Source organism: Rhinichthys klamathensis, unplaced genomic scaffold (genome assembly GCF_029890125.1).
Source record: "Rhinichthys klamathensis goyatoka isolate OS25496 unplaced genomic scaffold, OSU_Roscu_1.1 h1tg000253l_1, whole genome shotgun sequence".
NCBI classification, from domain to species: domain Eukaryota; kingdom Metazoa; phylum Chordata; class Actinopteri; order Cypriniformes; family Leuciscidae; genus Rhinichthys; species Rhinichthys klamathensis.
In genome coordinates this window covers 788780-804121 of record NW_026606775.1, presented here as the reverse complement: position 1 = coordinate 804121, position 15342 = coordinate 788780, and the positions used below count along the sequence as shown (strand labels likewise).

The 15342-nt window shown below is 41.0% G+C and overlaps 1 protein-coding gene across 5 annotated transcripts in view; it reads left to right on the top strand.

The window, feature by feature from the left end:
- Positions 1–15342, top strand: part of LOC130101124 (oocyte zinc finger protein XlCOF6-like) — a 297964-nt gene that overhangs the window by 198154 nt on the left and 84468 nt on the right. The window contains exon 2 of one of the 5 annotated variants that reach the window (XM_056266702.1): positions 10408–10525. In XM_056266702.1, the coding sequence (XP_056122677.1) occupies positions 10471–10525 (55 nt within the window). In that variant the 5' untranslated portion in view covers positions 10408–10470. Of the gene's footprint in view, positions 1–10407; positions 10526–14728; positions 14978–15342 lie in introns of those variants that run through there. The other 4 variants (XM_056266707.1, XM_056266697.1, XM_056266704.1 and 1 more) reach the window with 4 other exon arrangements.

Here is a 15342-nt window from a genome sequence, read left to right as displayed (position 1 = left end):
TGGATTATTTTTTAATAATATCCCATTAATCCCAATAAATGCAATTTCAACTATTTCTGAAGTGCTTCTTTTATAAAGAACACCGCTTTCTCACATAATGCAGTGAATCAGCCCCTGCATGAGTGAATGATTGATTCTCGAGCCATCGCTATCAACCAATTCAGCAGCACAGCCACGGACAGAACCTGGTAACGTAACACGTAAGAAGGTATATCTTAAAGGTTGTATCAGCGATTTCAGGCAATCCCCAAGAGGAAGAGGAGGATTAGGGCGAGGGAATACCATCGTGTTTATTCCAAGACACAAATAGTTATCGGGAAGCTTTTGAAAGGTGGAGAGAATTTGCGCGTGCATGATCGTTTTTTTTCATGATGCACGAAACGGGAGGGAGAGAGGGGCGAGCTAACTTGGTTTGTTTGGGATCTCGCTTCAAACACAAACAGAAGTGACGTCACCCCCAATCGCTGATACAACCTTTAAGCAACCTCCTAAGGTATAGTTTGAGGGACACGCCTAGAAATGGTATACCTCTAGTTAAGTTATACTTTATAGTCGTCATAGTGCGCTAAGACACAACGTTGTCACAGGATGGAATATAGTGAAGCGAGGATTCAAGTGCTGGATGAAGGATATTAATAAACAAAATAAAACTACAAATAAAAACTCCCCGTGGGGGAAAACGAAACACAAGGAAACTTAGACAACGAACCAGCACAGGACTGCAAACACAGGGAGATTAAATAGGAAGCAAACAAAAGAGGGTAACGAGGAAAGCAGGTGGGGCAAATTAATCAATCAGGTAACAAGATGGGAGGGGCTGGACAATAGAAAGGAGAGCACATGGCACAAGGAATAGGCTTTATGCACAGCTTCACTACTTCCTGAACTTCAGCCAGCCCTTTGTTTCCTGTCTGTCATTATTGGACAAACTGATTAATCCAGGTGTGCCTGATTATTGTTACTGAGGCCAGGCACACCTGAATTAATCAGTTTGTCCAATAATGACAGACAGGAAACAAAGGGCTGGCTGAAGTTCAGGAAGTAGTGAAGCTGTGCATAAAGCCAATTACAAGACAAAGCCAAGTGCTCACAACAAACCAGACTAAACACAAACACATGACAAGCCAGGAATGTCAGAGCTCTGTCACCAAACCAAATATAAACCAGACAGAAGTGACAGAACCCTGACATTACCCCACCTCAAAGGGGACGCCAGAGTGGTTCAGGCTGTGCAGGCGGCCAGGGCGGAGCAGACCGGGCAAGCGTCCAGGGCGGAGCAGACCGGCTATCAGGTGGCCAGGGCAGACCAGACAGTCCATCAGGTGGCCACGGTGAGGACTTCCCCTCAGGCGACCACGGCGGAGACCTCCCCTCGGGCGGCCACAGTGGAGATGGTCTGCCCACTATGGCGGTGGACGTGTAGCCCCCCCAAAAACAATTTATTTAGCGGAGCTATGGGCACAGGCTCCAGGACAGCGGGCATGACATGATGCGCAGGCTCGGCAGGACCAACGTAAAGTGCAGGCTCGGCAGATCCAATGGGGTGCTGGGTCAGCGCCGGAAGGGCGAGATGCTGGGGCGGTGCCGGCAGGGCGAGACGCCTAGGGACAGTCTCAGGACTGACAGCAACCTTAGGAATGACCTCCGGGTCATTTGGAAGGCAGGAAGTCTTCCTCCTCCTCCACCGTTTCCGAGAACAAGTGGACGCTGCGGTCTCTTCGGAACCCACACGGGTCACTGCAGCCTCCTCGGAACCCACTGGGAGCACTGCAGCCTCTTCGGAACCTACTGGGGATGCTGCAGGCCTTTCGGGACCCACTGGGAGCATTGCAGCCTCTTCGGAAACCACTGGGGATGCTGCAGGCCTTTCGGGACCCACTGGGAGCGCAGCAGCCTCTTAGGAATTCAGATCAGGGGAAGCAGCAGAAGTCCTCCTCCTGCGCCCACGAGGGTGAGAAGGCCTGGGAACCACCGCCCCCTCCAGGACGACTGCAGCCTCCCTAACTGGAGGACTCCCTCGACGATCCAGAAAATCAATGAACTTCCAAAACGTCATGTTTAGGGCTTGAAAATGTAAAGACAATGTCTTACAATAACAGAACAGCATATAAAGTGTCTTTACTGTGAAGCCAAATCTTTTGACATAAGAGGTCATTGATCCCCCTTTCAGCCCTCAAGATTAACTGCATTTAAGTCTTACTTCACAAAATCTAGTGTCTGGGGTGCCTCCGGGCTCAGTGCTTGGACCACTTTTTTTCTCCATCTACATGTCATCACTAGGAGCTGTCATTCAGATTTTTTTTTTTTCCTATTACTGTTATGCTTATGACACACACCTCTACCTCTCGTTCCAGCCTGATGATCCGACGGTAGATGCCCGTATCTTAGCCTGCCTGACAGACATTTCTTGCTGGCTGAAGGACCACCTTCAACTCAATCTGAGGATTACAAGACGTTTTGCTGTGCCTAGTTGTAGAAAAACACAGCCTTTGCCATCCTAACATTAAGAAAGCGTGGATGAACTTTATTTTATTGAAGTTCTAGATCATATCAATTCTATTCAACTCACATTTATTTATATTTAGCTTCTCACAATACACATCGTTTTCAAGCAGCTTTACAGAAAATGCATGTGTTTACATTACAATTTAGAATGATTTGTTATCAGAGGTGACTATGTCCAAGTTATGTATTTCAGAAATGTTCATATAGACAAATCATGCAGTTAATGTATTAATTTAAGGCGGAAACAATGAGCTGATTGAAGTAATTAATACATGTTGTTAACAAACGACTAGGATTTATAGAAAATTTAGCATTGGTGTGTGTTGATTCAGTGTCAGTAGACACTGTTTGTTTGTTTGCTTAATTTTACTTTGGATTAATTTTTAAATAACACAGTTTGACTTACGCTTTTCAGAGAGACTGAAAATAAAAGATGATGCGGTGCTGACTACATTGGATCCGACCACAATGTCGCAACACACTTGTGTAATATTGTTTTTATCATGTTTCTATTATTGCTTTGTTTGTTACATATCTTTTGACATGTACAGAGTATCTATGCCCGCCACAATCGAACTGTGAATAGTTGTGATTTGTGGTTCTTTCCTTTGCTTCAGCATTTAATGGGTTAAGACAGGGATTTCCAAATAAGAAATAAATCATGTAGAGAACACTTCTTTTTTATTGTTTTGATGGAAGCTATTCGCTGTTATCCTGAATAAAAGCTTCAGTGTTTTATGAAAACATCTTCTGTTTTGTCATCAATAAGACATTACAATATGTTTTATTTTATTTAAATGCTGTCAACGTTAATGTGTGAATGCATGTGATTCAATTCTTCAGTTTATCACTGTAAAACTATTTTACACAATTAACGCAGCATTGCAAGACGCAAATGAGACGCTCGTCAGATTCACATCTTAAAGTGACAGCAGCCACTAATGCTGTCTGTCATTAATGTTAATCAAATACAAAGGTAACAGAGAAAATTACTCACTGTCAGAAAATTACTCATTTATGCAGTGCAGACTATTTGACAACTTTATTCAATGTCTGTATTTTTCACAGGGCACAGGTAAATATGACATGTATTATGGGTTTATGTGAAGATTGTTTTAAGTTCACTTAAATTAAAAGTTCTTATACTTTTGAAGTCTAATAAATGTAAAAGCAAATGTTAGATTTCAATTACACTGCAATGGCCTTCATTAAAATATGCCATTTAACAAGTATTTAAAATATACTGTCTTTATGTTGTTTCTACATTCATTTGGAGATTATTATTACATTATAAAATATATCAAAAACATATGTGTTTTTAATTGCGATTAATCACAGATTCACGAGTTCACACTTACATTCAATTAGAGGGGGTAAAGTTTAATGCGTATTTGGCGTGCTGTCCGGGGGGGAGGGCTCCGAGCTCCGAGTTCGGCCCGAAGCCAGAGTACTCCTCCCCTTGTAAGTAGTCAGGACTAGAAGTGTGGAGAAGGGGCGGTGGAGGGGTGCTGCTAAACTGTCAATGGATTGAGGTGAGACTGCTGAGTCTATGTATACACCTCTTATCTTTGATTGTTGAGTGCTCTCCACCTGTGTTAATTATCTGAACATGCTCCTCCAGAACTTTGTTAATAAAACATAATTTCACGAGTTCACACTTACATACAATTAGAGGGGGTAAAGTTTCATGCGTATTTGGTGTGCTGTCCGGGGGAGGGCTCCGAGCTCGGAGTTCAGCCCGAACCCAGAGTACTCCCCCCCAAAAGTTTAAAGAGCAGAGGACAGCCGCCGGACTAAAGACCCCCCAAATGAGTGCCGAGTTTGGCGGGCTGGCATCTCGAGAAAGGGTGCTTGGCCAGGAGGGCCCGTGGTGGCGGCTCACTGCGCTGGACTGACGGGCCCTGTTGGCCCGCGAATGGGGAGCAGTTGTATTTTGGAATGACAAATTTGTGAGAGGTGCCTTTCTTGATGGGAGCTGTTCGCGCAAATCATGGACGACAGACCGAGAGGCTCATGTAGCTTCGACGGGGGCGGCTTGCGGTCGTCTGGGCCTATCCGCCGACGGTGGAGTGGCCATTCCGATCTAGGCTTACAGGAAAATTTTCGCTGTGTGTGCTGTGAGACCAAATGCTTGCTGGAAAAAAGAGGAAACAGGAAAGAGGAAATTGAGTACTCAACCGGGATATTTTCTCACACTGCGTCCGCTGTGGGACCAAATGCTCGCTGGACGAAAGAGAAAACATAACTGCTCTACCGGGAAAGTTCTCACTGCGTCCGCTGTGGGACCAAAAGCTCGCTAGACAGAAAGAGGAAACGGGAAAAGAGGAAAATGAGTACTTATCCGGGAGATTTTCTCACCCTTCGTCCGCTGTGAGACCAAATGCTCGCTGGACAGAAAGAAGAAACAGGAAAAGAGGAAAATTAATTCTTTGATGGAATGCCTTTGAGGATTCCATCCGTTGGAGAACAGATTTGAGGTGTTTCTGTAACCAAAAGCATGTCTTGGGTTTATTGGATTCGTCTATGAACAGGGGTTCCAGAGGAGATTTAGCTTGGGAGCTTCTCCATTGCAGATATGCCAGAATTGACTGGTATGGTTGGATTGGTGATGAGAGGTTAAAAATGTAGATGAAATTACCTTTTTTGGTTTGGCCGGTCTTACTTTGCTTTATCAAATATGAGATTGTTTCACCATCTAGTACTGACAAGTCTGAGATGGTGGGGTGGATTTTTGGGTCAAATTTGGAGGTGATAGTGAGTTCAAAGCATCTAAGAAAACCAAAAAAGGCTAGGGTGAACATGGCGTAGAGTGTGCTGGCGGTATTGAGGGGCTGGTAGCCTGTGCGGAGGGTGTGAATACATTTGGTGAGAATGTCTAGCATTATAGTTTGTCTGGCGTCAGGATGGGTGGGCTGGGATTTTTGGATCCCTTTGATCAGCAGGGAGGTTTGTGAATTATTTATCTCAGGGGAGGGAGCGCCGTACATCAGTTTATGGAAAAACTGTACGCCGCTCAAGTAACCTTTAATAGACCTGACATGTAAGCCCTAACGCTATTAAGGTAGGAAATAAATGAGGTGATTGAAAGGAGAGAAAAATCAGGGAACAACATGTTATAAGAGACGTGGAATGTTTTAAAACATCTCCAAGCAGTTACGTAGGATTGGAGGGTCCTGGGAGAAACTGCTTGGAGAATAGTGTCGAGCGATGCGTCGGGGAGGAGTTTTAGCGGGTGGGTTACGGGAATATCAGTTCCGAATAGCGAGGTACTGGAGTTGGGAATTGGTCCGCCTCTGGAGCCAGCATCTTGAATTTCTGAAACAGAAAATGAGACAGGTCCTCTAGTGAGTGGAAGGAGGACGCGAGTGAGAGGAGATGTGATATGAAGGGATGCGGAATGATGCGAATGCCGAAATTTAAATGTCCGAGCAGGGATAGGAGATTCGCGTTTTGACCATTCTGATTTTTTAAGGAGAGTAGGTGAGGCGAGAATTATTAGTTTTTTGCCCGATAATTTTCTTGTAGCCCCTCCGATGGGACTAATACGAAACAGATTAAATGGAGGATCGTCGAACGGGCCGATCATGAAGCCTGACTCGACTTCTTTTTTGATCAGCTTGTCTACGACTTCAGGTTCTAAGAGGGCGGATTGAAGATTTTTGCATATGATGTTTTGGGAGAGCAGGCATTCTAGGCCGAGTTTGTAGCCATTTTTTAGACCTGACAGCAGGTAATGAGTAAATTCAGCGTTCGGGTGATGAGCTAGTTCGAAGTGCGTGCACGAAATATTTACTGGGGCGCCGCCACAGAAGCTACAAATATGTATAAACCGGCATCGTGGCTATGACTGCTAGATAATCATTTAGTTCACGCCGCCTGTGGGGGAAAGCTGAACAGATGATTTCGGTGAAACGAAAAAAGGCTTTTGAAAATTCAGAAAATGAAAGAACACGGGATGCGTGTGAGTTGTTTTTTTTTTTAGGGTAACAGAGAAATCCCAACAGTCTATTTGGCAATCTGGATCGGCTGCGGGGAGCAGAGAGAGAAGGGAAGAAAGGTCTATGTCCGCACCTGAGAGGATCTGTGTGCGGATGCTTTGGGACACTGGTGGTGGTTCCATGGCGACGGCATTGGAGGGGACGGGCATCGGAGTTGCTGTGAAGAGAGAATATTGTGACTTAGGTTTAGGGTTGGGTACCGAAACGCGGTGCCAATAGGGAACCGGTTCTGACGTAAACGGTAGTAACCAGACCGAATAAGAACGAAAATTTCGGTGCCTGACTTCGGTGCCTGAGTCTCTGTGGCATAAGGCGCACACACGCAAAGTCTCTCGCTCTCTCCCTCTCTCTCTCCGCCGTGCACGCACTATACGGTTTATTGGAGCACTGTCTGTTCTGTCTCACATGCGCGCTTTTTCTCGCTCGCTCAAGCATTCCGGGAGATTTTAACTAATTTGCGGGCATCAGGGAGCCGTATCAATGGTGAGAGGGATTATTGAAGATGCCGAAGACAAAACGCTCCAAGGTTTGGCTGCATTTCACGTGTAAAATTACGCGTCAGAGCGATTGTCTGACGCCCATATAGAATCACGATTCACTCCAATCCATTGGCTGATGGCGCGGCCGCCGCCTTGACGCTCACGTCATCGTATTATATTAGCGCGCGCATCATCTGCTCCTCAGATTTCTCTGCCAAAAAAAGGAAGCTTGTCGGCAGCGCGAGGAGTTTGGCAGTGAACGCAGCGTCTCGTTCCCTATTCAGAGAACATGGGTTACACCAGTAACCAGAGACGTTCTCTTTCATAAGTTTACTCAAAGTTGCGTAGCTAAGACGCAGTGGGAACGAAATACCAAACTTGCCAAGCTAAGCGCTGCATAACTAGCACAATGATCAGATAATTTACATGACTGGTTCAAGCAGACAAAACATGGGAACCTGTAGCCATGTCGATATTAGATTACCCAGGTAGTATTAATCTCTGTTAATCTCCAGTATTATTACATTGTTTGATACAATATTGTTTTATTTGATATTATGTAATGTGAATTTTTATTTTATATTGGTTTAGTTATTATTACCATATGTTACTTGTATGTATATTGTCTAAAGATATAAGTTAATATTGTGTCCAGTTTGGCCCTGTAAATAAAGGGGTATTATTTTTTGACAAAGTGTGTGCGGTTTTGTTTTCTTAAGTACCGTTTCAAGAACCGTTTAAGCACCGGAACCGTTTAAAAAATACCGAGTAGGTACTGGTATCGGATAAAACCCAACCGATACCCAACCCTACTTAGGTTGAATGAGAGAGCTGGGAAGGGTATAAGCCGGGGCTGCGAATGTTGGTGGTGGCCTCACGCTTGGATTTCCCGCTGTGGCTTGAAAAGGAAAGTTAGTTGGAGGATAGAAAGGAAAGGAAGGGTGGTAGTATTAAGAGTGGGCTTGTGTTGCAAGCGGTGCTGGGCTAGTGCTTGTTTGAGCTACTGGAGCTGCAGGCCACTGAATGTGGGTGGGGTTGTAACCTGTTGGGTGAGACTGTTGAAAGGGTTGGGCCTGTGATGCTAGGGGCAGTAACCTCGCACCAGTGCCACTGAAAAGGGTTATGAACAGCATGAGTATAAAACTGAGAGGCTGTGGAGAGGCTGCTGGGCCTGGCTGCATACGGCTCTGCGACAGCGGGAGCCGTGGTGGAGGGCTGGGCCTCGTCAAGAGGTGGGAGTTGACCTGTAACGGCGGAATCTGGGGTGCGGTCCAGGCTCACTGAAGGGCTACAGTTCGATGGGCGAAGCGAGCCGGATCTTGTGCGGGAGGACGACGGTGGTAACTGGGCAGGCGACTTTTGGGCCCTGCGGGCTTTGTTCTGCCTATGAGTCGTCTTGGGAGTTGGTGTGGACTTTGGAGAGTGGTTGGGTGACTGTAAGGTAACGTACAGATCATACAGCTCCGCTTTGTTCATTTTTCACAAAGCCTGTATGTCTGATTTACCCAGCGCTTGCCTCAATCCAACTACGGTCCATTTCCCGATAGGTGGGATTGTCGGGGCGGCCGAGCGGTAGGAGGAGGCTGGAGAGAGAAGGATGGAAGTCTTGCCGGGGGCAGCGAAGACTGGCCTTAACGTCTTGGTGAGCGCAGGGCTGTTAGGGCCGGTGTGCGGCCGCGTGAAGAAGCCTGGGGCTCAGGTGCGATGTCCAGCGAAGGAGGGATGGTCGTGGGACCGGCGGGATGTGAAGGCGGATCCCTGGGGATATTTGCTTCTTCGTCAGATGAAGAGTTTAAACGTTGAGACAGGGTAGCGGAACGGCGAACTAAGAAGCTGCTAAAGTGCTGTTAAACTGTCAATGGATTGAGGTGAGACTGCTGAGTCTATATATACACCTCTTATCATTTATTGTTGAGTGCTCTCCACCCGTGTTAATTATCTGAACGTGCTCCTCCCGAACTTTGTTTTAATAAAACATCATAAAAATTTGTGATTTATCCAGTTTTTTTTTATTAATCAATTGACAGTACTATTTAAAACACAACACTGCTACTGACAATGTATACATTTTTCACTGTATCGAAATGATGAATAGCCTATAAAAATGATAGTGCAACAAACAATTGTACATTCATTCATTTTATTCTTACATTATTTTTACACAATCCTGTCAACTATAACTGTGGTAACTCAGTACTTAAACGTTATTTGCTACAATATGTAATACGCATAAATGTTTCACATTGTTTGCAAATGTTTCAACTATGTAACAAGATATTTTTCAACATCAGAAGTTTTCAAATAAAGTCCATGTGTTATGGCGTGGATGTTGAACATATTTTAATGTTACCCAATCATAGCCATTTACTTCCAAGTCTTGAATGTGGCACGCACATCAAAACGTTGTTTGAAAGAGAGGTTTAAAAACTGAATAGAAAATAGAAAAATCTAGATTAATATTTTTTTAAGTAAAAATTTTGATGACATTGGACCTCAGAGAGAAAAAAATGCAGTTCATGGCGCCCTAATAATATGCGGCCCCTTTAAGAAGAATGTCCGGGCTTACTGAGCATGCGCAAAAGAGAGCTAGGCTGAGTGGAGCATTGCATTCAGTCGAGTCGAGGCTGTCAGAAGAAAGAAAATAGATACCGGTAATCTGTAGCTACTTACATGAGCGATCATTACTTGCTGGTCAACATCTATCGGTCTCGTTTCAGTCACTATTTCATATTCGTCCCGTTGTCTGACAACAGAAACAGTAAAATATAGAGATGAAAACAAATTTATTTTTAAGGGCTGGCAGTCGGCAGAATTCCAATACGACGTAAGCGATATGCAAATTAGCGCAAGACGTTATCTTGCGATCGTGATTCAAGGACAAATGTGATATATTTTCTTCGGATGCCGTATAGGCCTATCTCCAGTCTGCAGGTGAGAGATGTTACAAGATTACAGAGTTTACATTAACCAGCTCCAGAGTGTACGTGTTTTAGTGTTTATGTATTGAAATGCGTTGGTTGTCCTGGTTTATTGTTAATTAGAGTGTAATATTATGTTGGCAGAGAGTTTTTCACAGACTCTGTTTTAGCCTGTTGACACCAATAAAATGTGCTTAATGCTCCACTTTACAGAAGATCTTAGTCACCACAATAATGAGGGTGAAAACAGGGAACTATTGGAGACTAGACTTTTTAGCAGCTCAGTTAAAAATGATGGCTCAAACTTTGAACGAAAATGAAACAAAAACTTGTTTTAAATGCAATTAATATCTAACTGTATCAAAATAATTCATATTTCCAACAGAAAACATAATATGATCACCTAATTGAAATATAACTAGTATTTCAGTATATTTAGTAGCTTATTTTTTTTATTTGTTAGATCTGTTATTACTGGGAATATTCACATCATCCTACTAACTCCAGGAGTAGCAGCTGAAACCTGTGAGACTGTTAAAGATAGAGTTTATTAAATAGGAGATTGAAGACATGAGTGATCCAGAACCATCCAGAATAAAACATGAAGATACTGAGCAACAAACAGGTTGGTGTCCATTCTTGATTTTTCAGCCCAGGATCATTGGAAAAACGTATCTGTGCAAAAAAAAAAATATCTGCAATATTATATTACGTTGCATCGTGAGCGTTTTGCGATTTATCTGAAAGAAATTAACACTATTCTTGCAAAGTTTTATTTCTTTGGTGCTTGAATGTATCATGGCAGTTTTAAATTGAATGTCCGGTGAGTGGCGGTAAAAGGTTAATGTCCATCAGGTTTTAAAATAGCGTAAACCTGCATTAAACCCTAAACCTACGCGATAGTGATAAAAAAAGCAAATGTGACATAAACGCAACTATGCCATTTTAGCTTCTTTCTAGTCGTCTTTGAGCTCTTTTGTCATAACTCGTGTTTGATTGGATTCGTACTCAAGATCTTAGCTTCACAAGTACAATTCTGTATTAGTTTAGCCTCCGATCAAGCTTATCATCTCAGAAAAGTCAAACACATGTAGCTGGATATGTGATGCAAACTCCAATATGTATTCGTTGACAAATTATGCACTGCGGTAAAAAGTGTTTTGTGGTCATTAAATAATATTTAGCAAGGAGCTGTGTGAAATTAAGTCTTTATTAATGCATAATTTGCCCCTAATATATATATATTTTTAAAGGATTAAAAGTGTTTGCTGTTTTACTGCCTCGTTCATTTCTGTTGGAAACTGCAGCGATATGTATGTATTGGAACATGCTTTGCAGAAATGTTGCCCCAGGAAGGTTTTTCCAATGAGCCTGTGTTGCGATTCTTCCTCGTTGACTGCTGAGAAACATTAAAACTGAAGTTTAACAGATTTAAGATATAGAAGTGTATCTAAATGATAATGATCTTGCATAGCTTTTGTCATGCACATTTTGATTGTATTAATACACACAAGAATGACAGAACTAACCTTTGCCTAATTGAAAATTTGACACTTTATACAGATACCTGATCTCTATCGCCTTCTACTATTAAATCATGTTCACCTGAACTGATCTTAACCACAAAATATTTTGTTTTAGACTGGATGGAAGTGAAGCAAGAACATAAACTGGATGAAGTTAAGGAGGAACATTGTGATTTAAGAGCTCAAAGAGAAAAAGCCAAAACACAGCACACCTGCTCTCAGTGTGCAAAGAGTTTTTCTCAAGCATCCAGTCTCAGGAATCATCTGCGCATTCACTCTGGAGAAAAACCATTCAACTGTGATCAATGTGGTAAAGGTTTTCATTCATCATCACATCTCAAAAAACACCTGAAAGTTCATTCAGATGAAAGACCTCACATGTGTTCTGTCTGTGGAAAGAGTTTTTCAAGGCTGGATCATTTTAAACAGCACCAGAAAACACATAATGAAGTGAGAGATCATGTGTGTGACTGTGGGAAGAGCTTTACTAGAGCTGACTATCTGAAACTGCACCAAAAAATTCATACTGGAGAAAAACCTCACAAGTGCTCATACTGTGACAAGAGATTCACTCATTCTGGGAGCCTGAAAGTGCATGAGCGAGTTCATACTGGAGAGAAGCCGTACCAGTGTACTAAGTGTGAGAAGAGTTTCAAAGATGCATCAGGTCTCAGTGTTCATCTGCTCGTTCACTCTGGAGAAAAAACATTAAGCTGTGATCAGTGTGGGAAAGATTTTAATTCATCATCATATCTCAAAAAACATCTGAAAGTTCATTCAGATGAAAAGCCTCACATGTGTTCTTTCTGTGGAAAGAGTTTTTCAAGACTGGAAAGTTGTAAACGGCACCAGAAAACACATGATGATGTGCGAGATCATGTGTGCTGTGACTGTGGGAAAAGATTTGCTACATCTGGTGAACTGAAACGGCACCAAAGAACTCATACGGGAGACAAACCTCACAAGTGCTCATATTGTGACAAGAGTTTCACCCAGTCTGGAAACCTGAAAACACACGAGCGAGTTCATACTGGAGAGAAGCCGTACTACTGTACTGAGTGTGAGAAGAGTTTTAGACATTTACCAAGCCTTCTTAAGCATATGAAAAAATGTTGTGAGCATCATTTGTTTTCATGTAAAATGCCCCAGAAGTAAACAGTGTGCGATAAAATATGGTGTTTTTCCTAAAAGTTTAACTTGTTTAATTTTGTGAGTTTGGTGAAAACTAGAAAGACTTAAGAGTTGAAACTTCACCGGTGAACAACTCTTAGTGTAAATAAAATAATTTAAGTTTTTTTTTTCTGTCAGGGTGAATTGTGTGCTAAATAGCTATTACTTTAATTAAATATATTTATGTAATTTAATTGTTTATTAAGTGTAATATATTGTGTTCTGATAGTTCATGCAATTATTAGAAATAAAAAACAGAAACAACATCTTGTGTTGATTGATCTATTTTAATGAACACAGATAATGAGTTATATAGTTTTAATCACATTAATGATAATTCTATCTTAATACTGTGATAAATATGTTTTGGATGTACAGTATTATTGTCAACCAAATGATCAAGTCTTGTATCATAAAAAGAGGCAAAAATACAAACAATTCTTTCAGGCTTTTAGTTCAAAAGCATTTAGAAAAATATGGATACATTTTATGTGTTTGTCACATTTCTTTAGTAAGATTGATCATTTAAATTAAGTTTCCACTAAAATAGTGTAATTTATCTCCTGTCCGCTACTCTTACTGTGTCCTGTCACACAAGGGCAGAAATATCATAACAATACAAAAAATGCCATCATAATTCAAGATATAAGGTCAAAAAACCCATGTAATGAGTTTTTCCTGTTTTTTTATATTTATATGATGTAGGACCAATACAAGAGTGTTGTTTTCCTAAATATGAGCATTTTTGTAAATGTCCCTTTCAATCCTCTTGGTGAATAGCATCTCAGGAACTGCACAATGATTCAAGTCTTACTTCTCAGTGTAAGTCACAAAATCTAGCCTCTGGGGTGCCTCAGGGCTCAGTGCTTGGACCACTTTTCTTCTCCATCTACATGCCGTTACTAGGATCTGTCATTCAGAAACATATTTTTTCCTATGACTGTTATGCTGATGACACACAACTCTACCTCTCATTCCAGCCAGAGAATCCGACGGTAGATGCCCGTATCTCAGCCTGCCTGACAGACATTTCTTGCTGGATGAAGGACCACCTTCAACTCAATCTGAGGATTACAAGACGTTTTGCTGTGCCTAGTTGTAGAAAAAAAGTATTTGCAACCCAAACATTAAGAAAGCGTGGATGAACTTGAGTCAATTCTATTCAATTCACATTTATTTATATAGTACAATATAAATACATATCGTTTCAAAGCATTTTTACAGAAAATGCGTGTTTGTATTACAATTTAGAGTGATTTGTTATCAGAGGTGACTATGTCCAAGTTATGTATTTTAGAAATGTACATATACAAATCATGCAGTTAGCTAATGTATTAATTTAATTTATTGTTTAATTTTAACAATGAGCTCATTGAAGTAATGAATACACATTGTTAACAAACGATTAGGATTTATAGAAAATTTACCATCGGTGTATGTTGATTCAGTGTCAGTAAGACACTGTTCGTTTGTTTGCTTCATTTCACTTTTTTGTTTTAATTCATTATATTTCACACACAGGGCACAGGTAAATATGACATTTTTTCATTTGGAGTTATGTGAACATTGCTTTAAGTTCAATTAAATTAAAATTTGTTATATTTATTGAAGGCTAAAAAATTTTTTTAAATGTTATGGAAAAAAATTATGGATGGTAAAAATTATAATAAAATGATTAAAAAAACATTGATATATTTCAATTGAACTATAATGTTGAATGGCTATTATTAATTTTTAATTGAGACATCAGTAGCTGTTTTAGTATCATTCATAAAACGTTGAATGTTCAGTTTTTTTAATTTCTGTTTACACAGTTATCCTGTCAACTATAACTCTGTTAACTCAGTACTTAAATATGTAATAAATGTTTCACATGTTGGCAAATGTTTAAACTATTTTACAATATTTTTCAACCTCTGAAGTTTTCAAAACAATTCCACATGTGTAATGGCTCGATTTTGATAAATATTTTAATTAGCAAAACTGTTACCCAATCATAGCAGTGTCTTGAATGCCCATTAAAACATGTGTTTGAAAGAGAGGGTTAAAAACAGGATAGAAAATATTACATCTAAATTAGGATGTCTTGATAACATTATAAGTGGGTTTTAGAGAATTTAAAAAAGATGCAGTTCATGACGCCCTAACAATATGCGGCCCCTTTAAGAAGAATGACCGCGCGTACTGAGCATGCGCAGAAGAGAGTAGAGAGATGAGGCTGACTGGAGCAGATATTCAGTCGAGGCTGTCAGAAGAAAGAAAATAGATATTCTGTTGCTTTTTACCTGAGCGATAGTTTTGTGCAAATATAGCAGAAATCAAAGCAACTGTTTTATCTTATGTCTATAGTGATTTTGTCAGACAACGTCTCTAGGATTTAGGTAAGAGCAGCTGCTTAGTAGTGACTGCTGGTTAACATGTAAGCTAACGTATATGGGTCTCGTTTCAGTCACTATTTCATATTCTTCCCGTTGCCTCACAACAGAAACAGAAAAATATAGAGATGAAAACAAGTTTATTTTGAAGGAGCTGACAGTCGGCAGAATGCAAATACCACGTAATGGTATGCTAATTAGCATTTGACGCTATTAGGCTAGCTACTTCCATTGAAAATAATTAGCAACAGTGGCTGAATATTTCACCAGTTACGGATGCTGTTAACGATCGTGAATGAAGGAAAAATGTGGAATAATTTTTTCGGATGCCGTATATTTCCAGTCTGCCGGTGAGAGATTTTCCCATATTA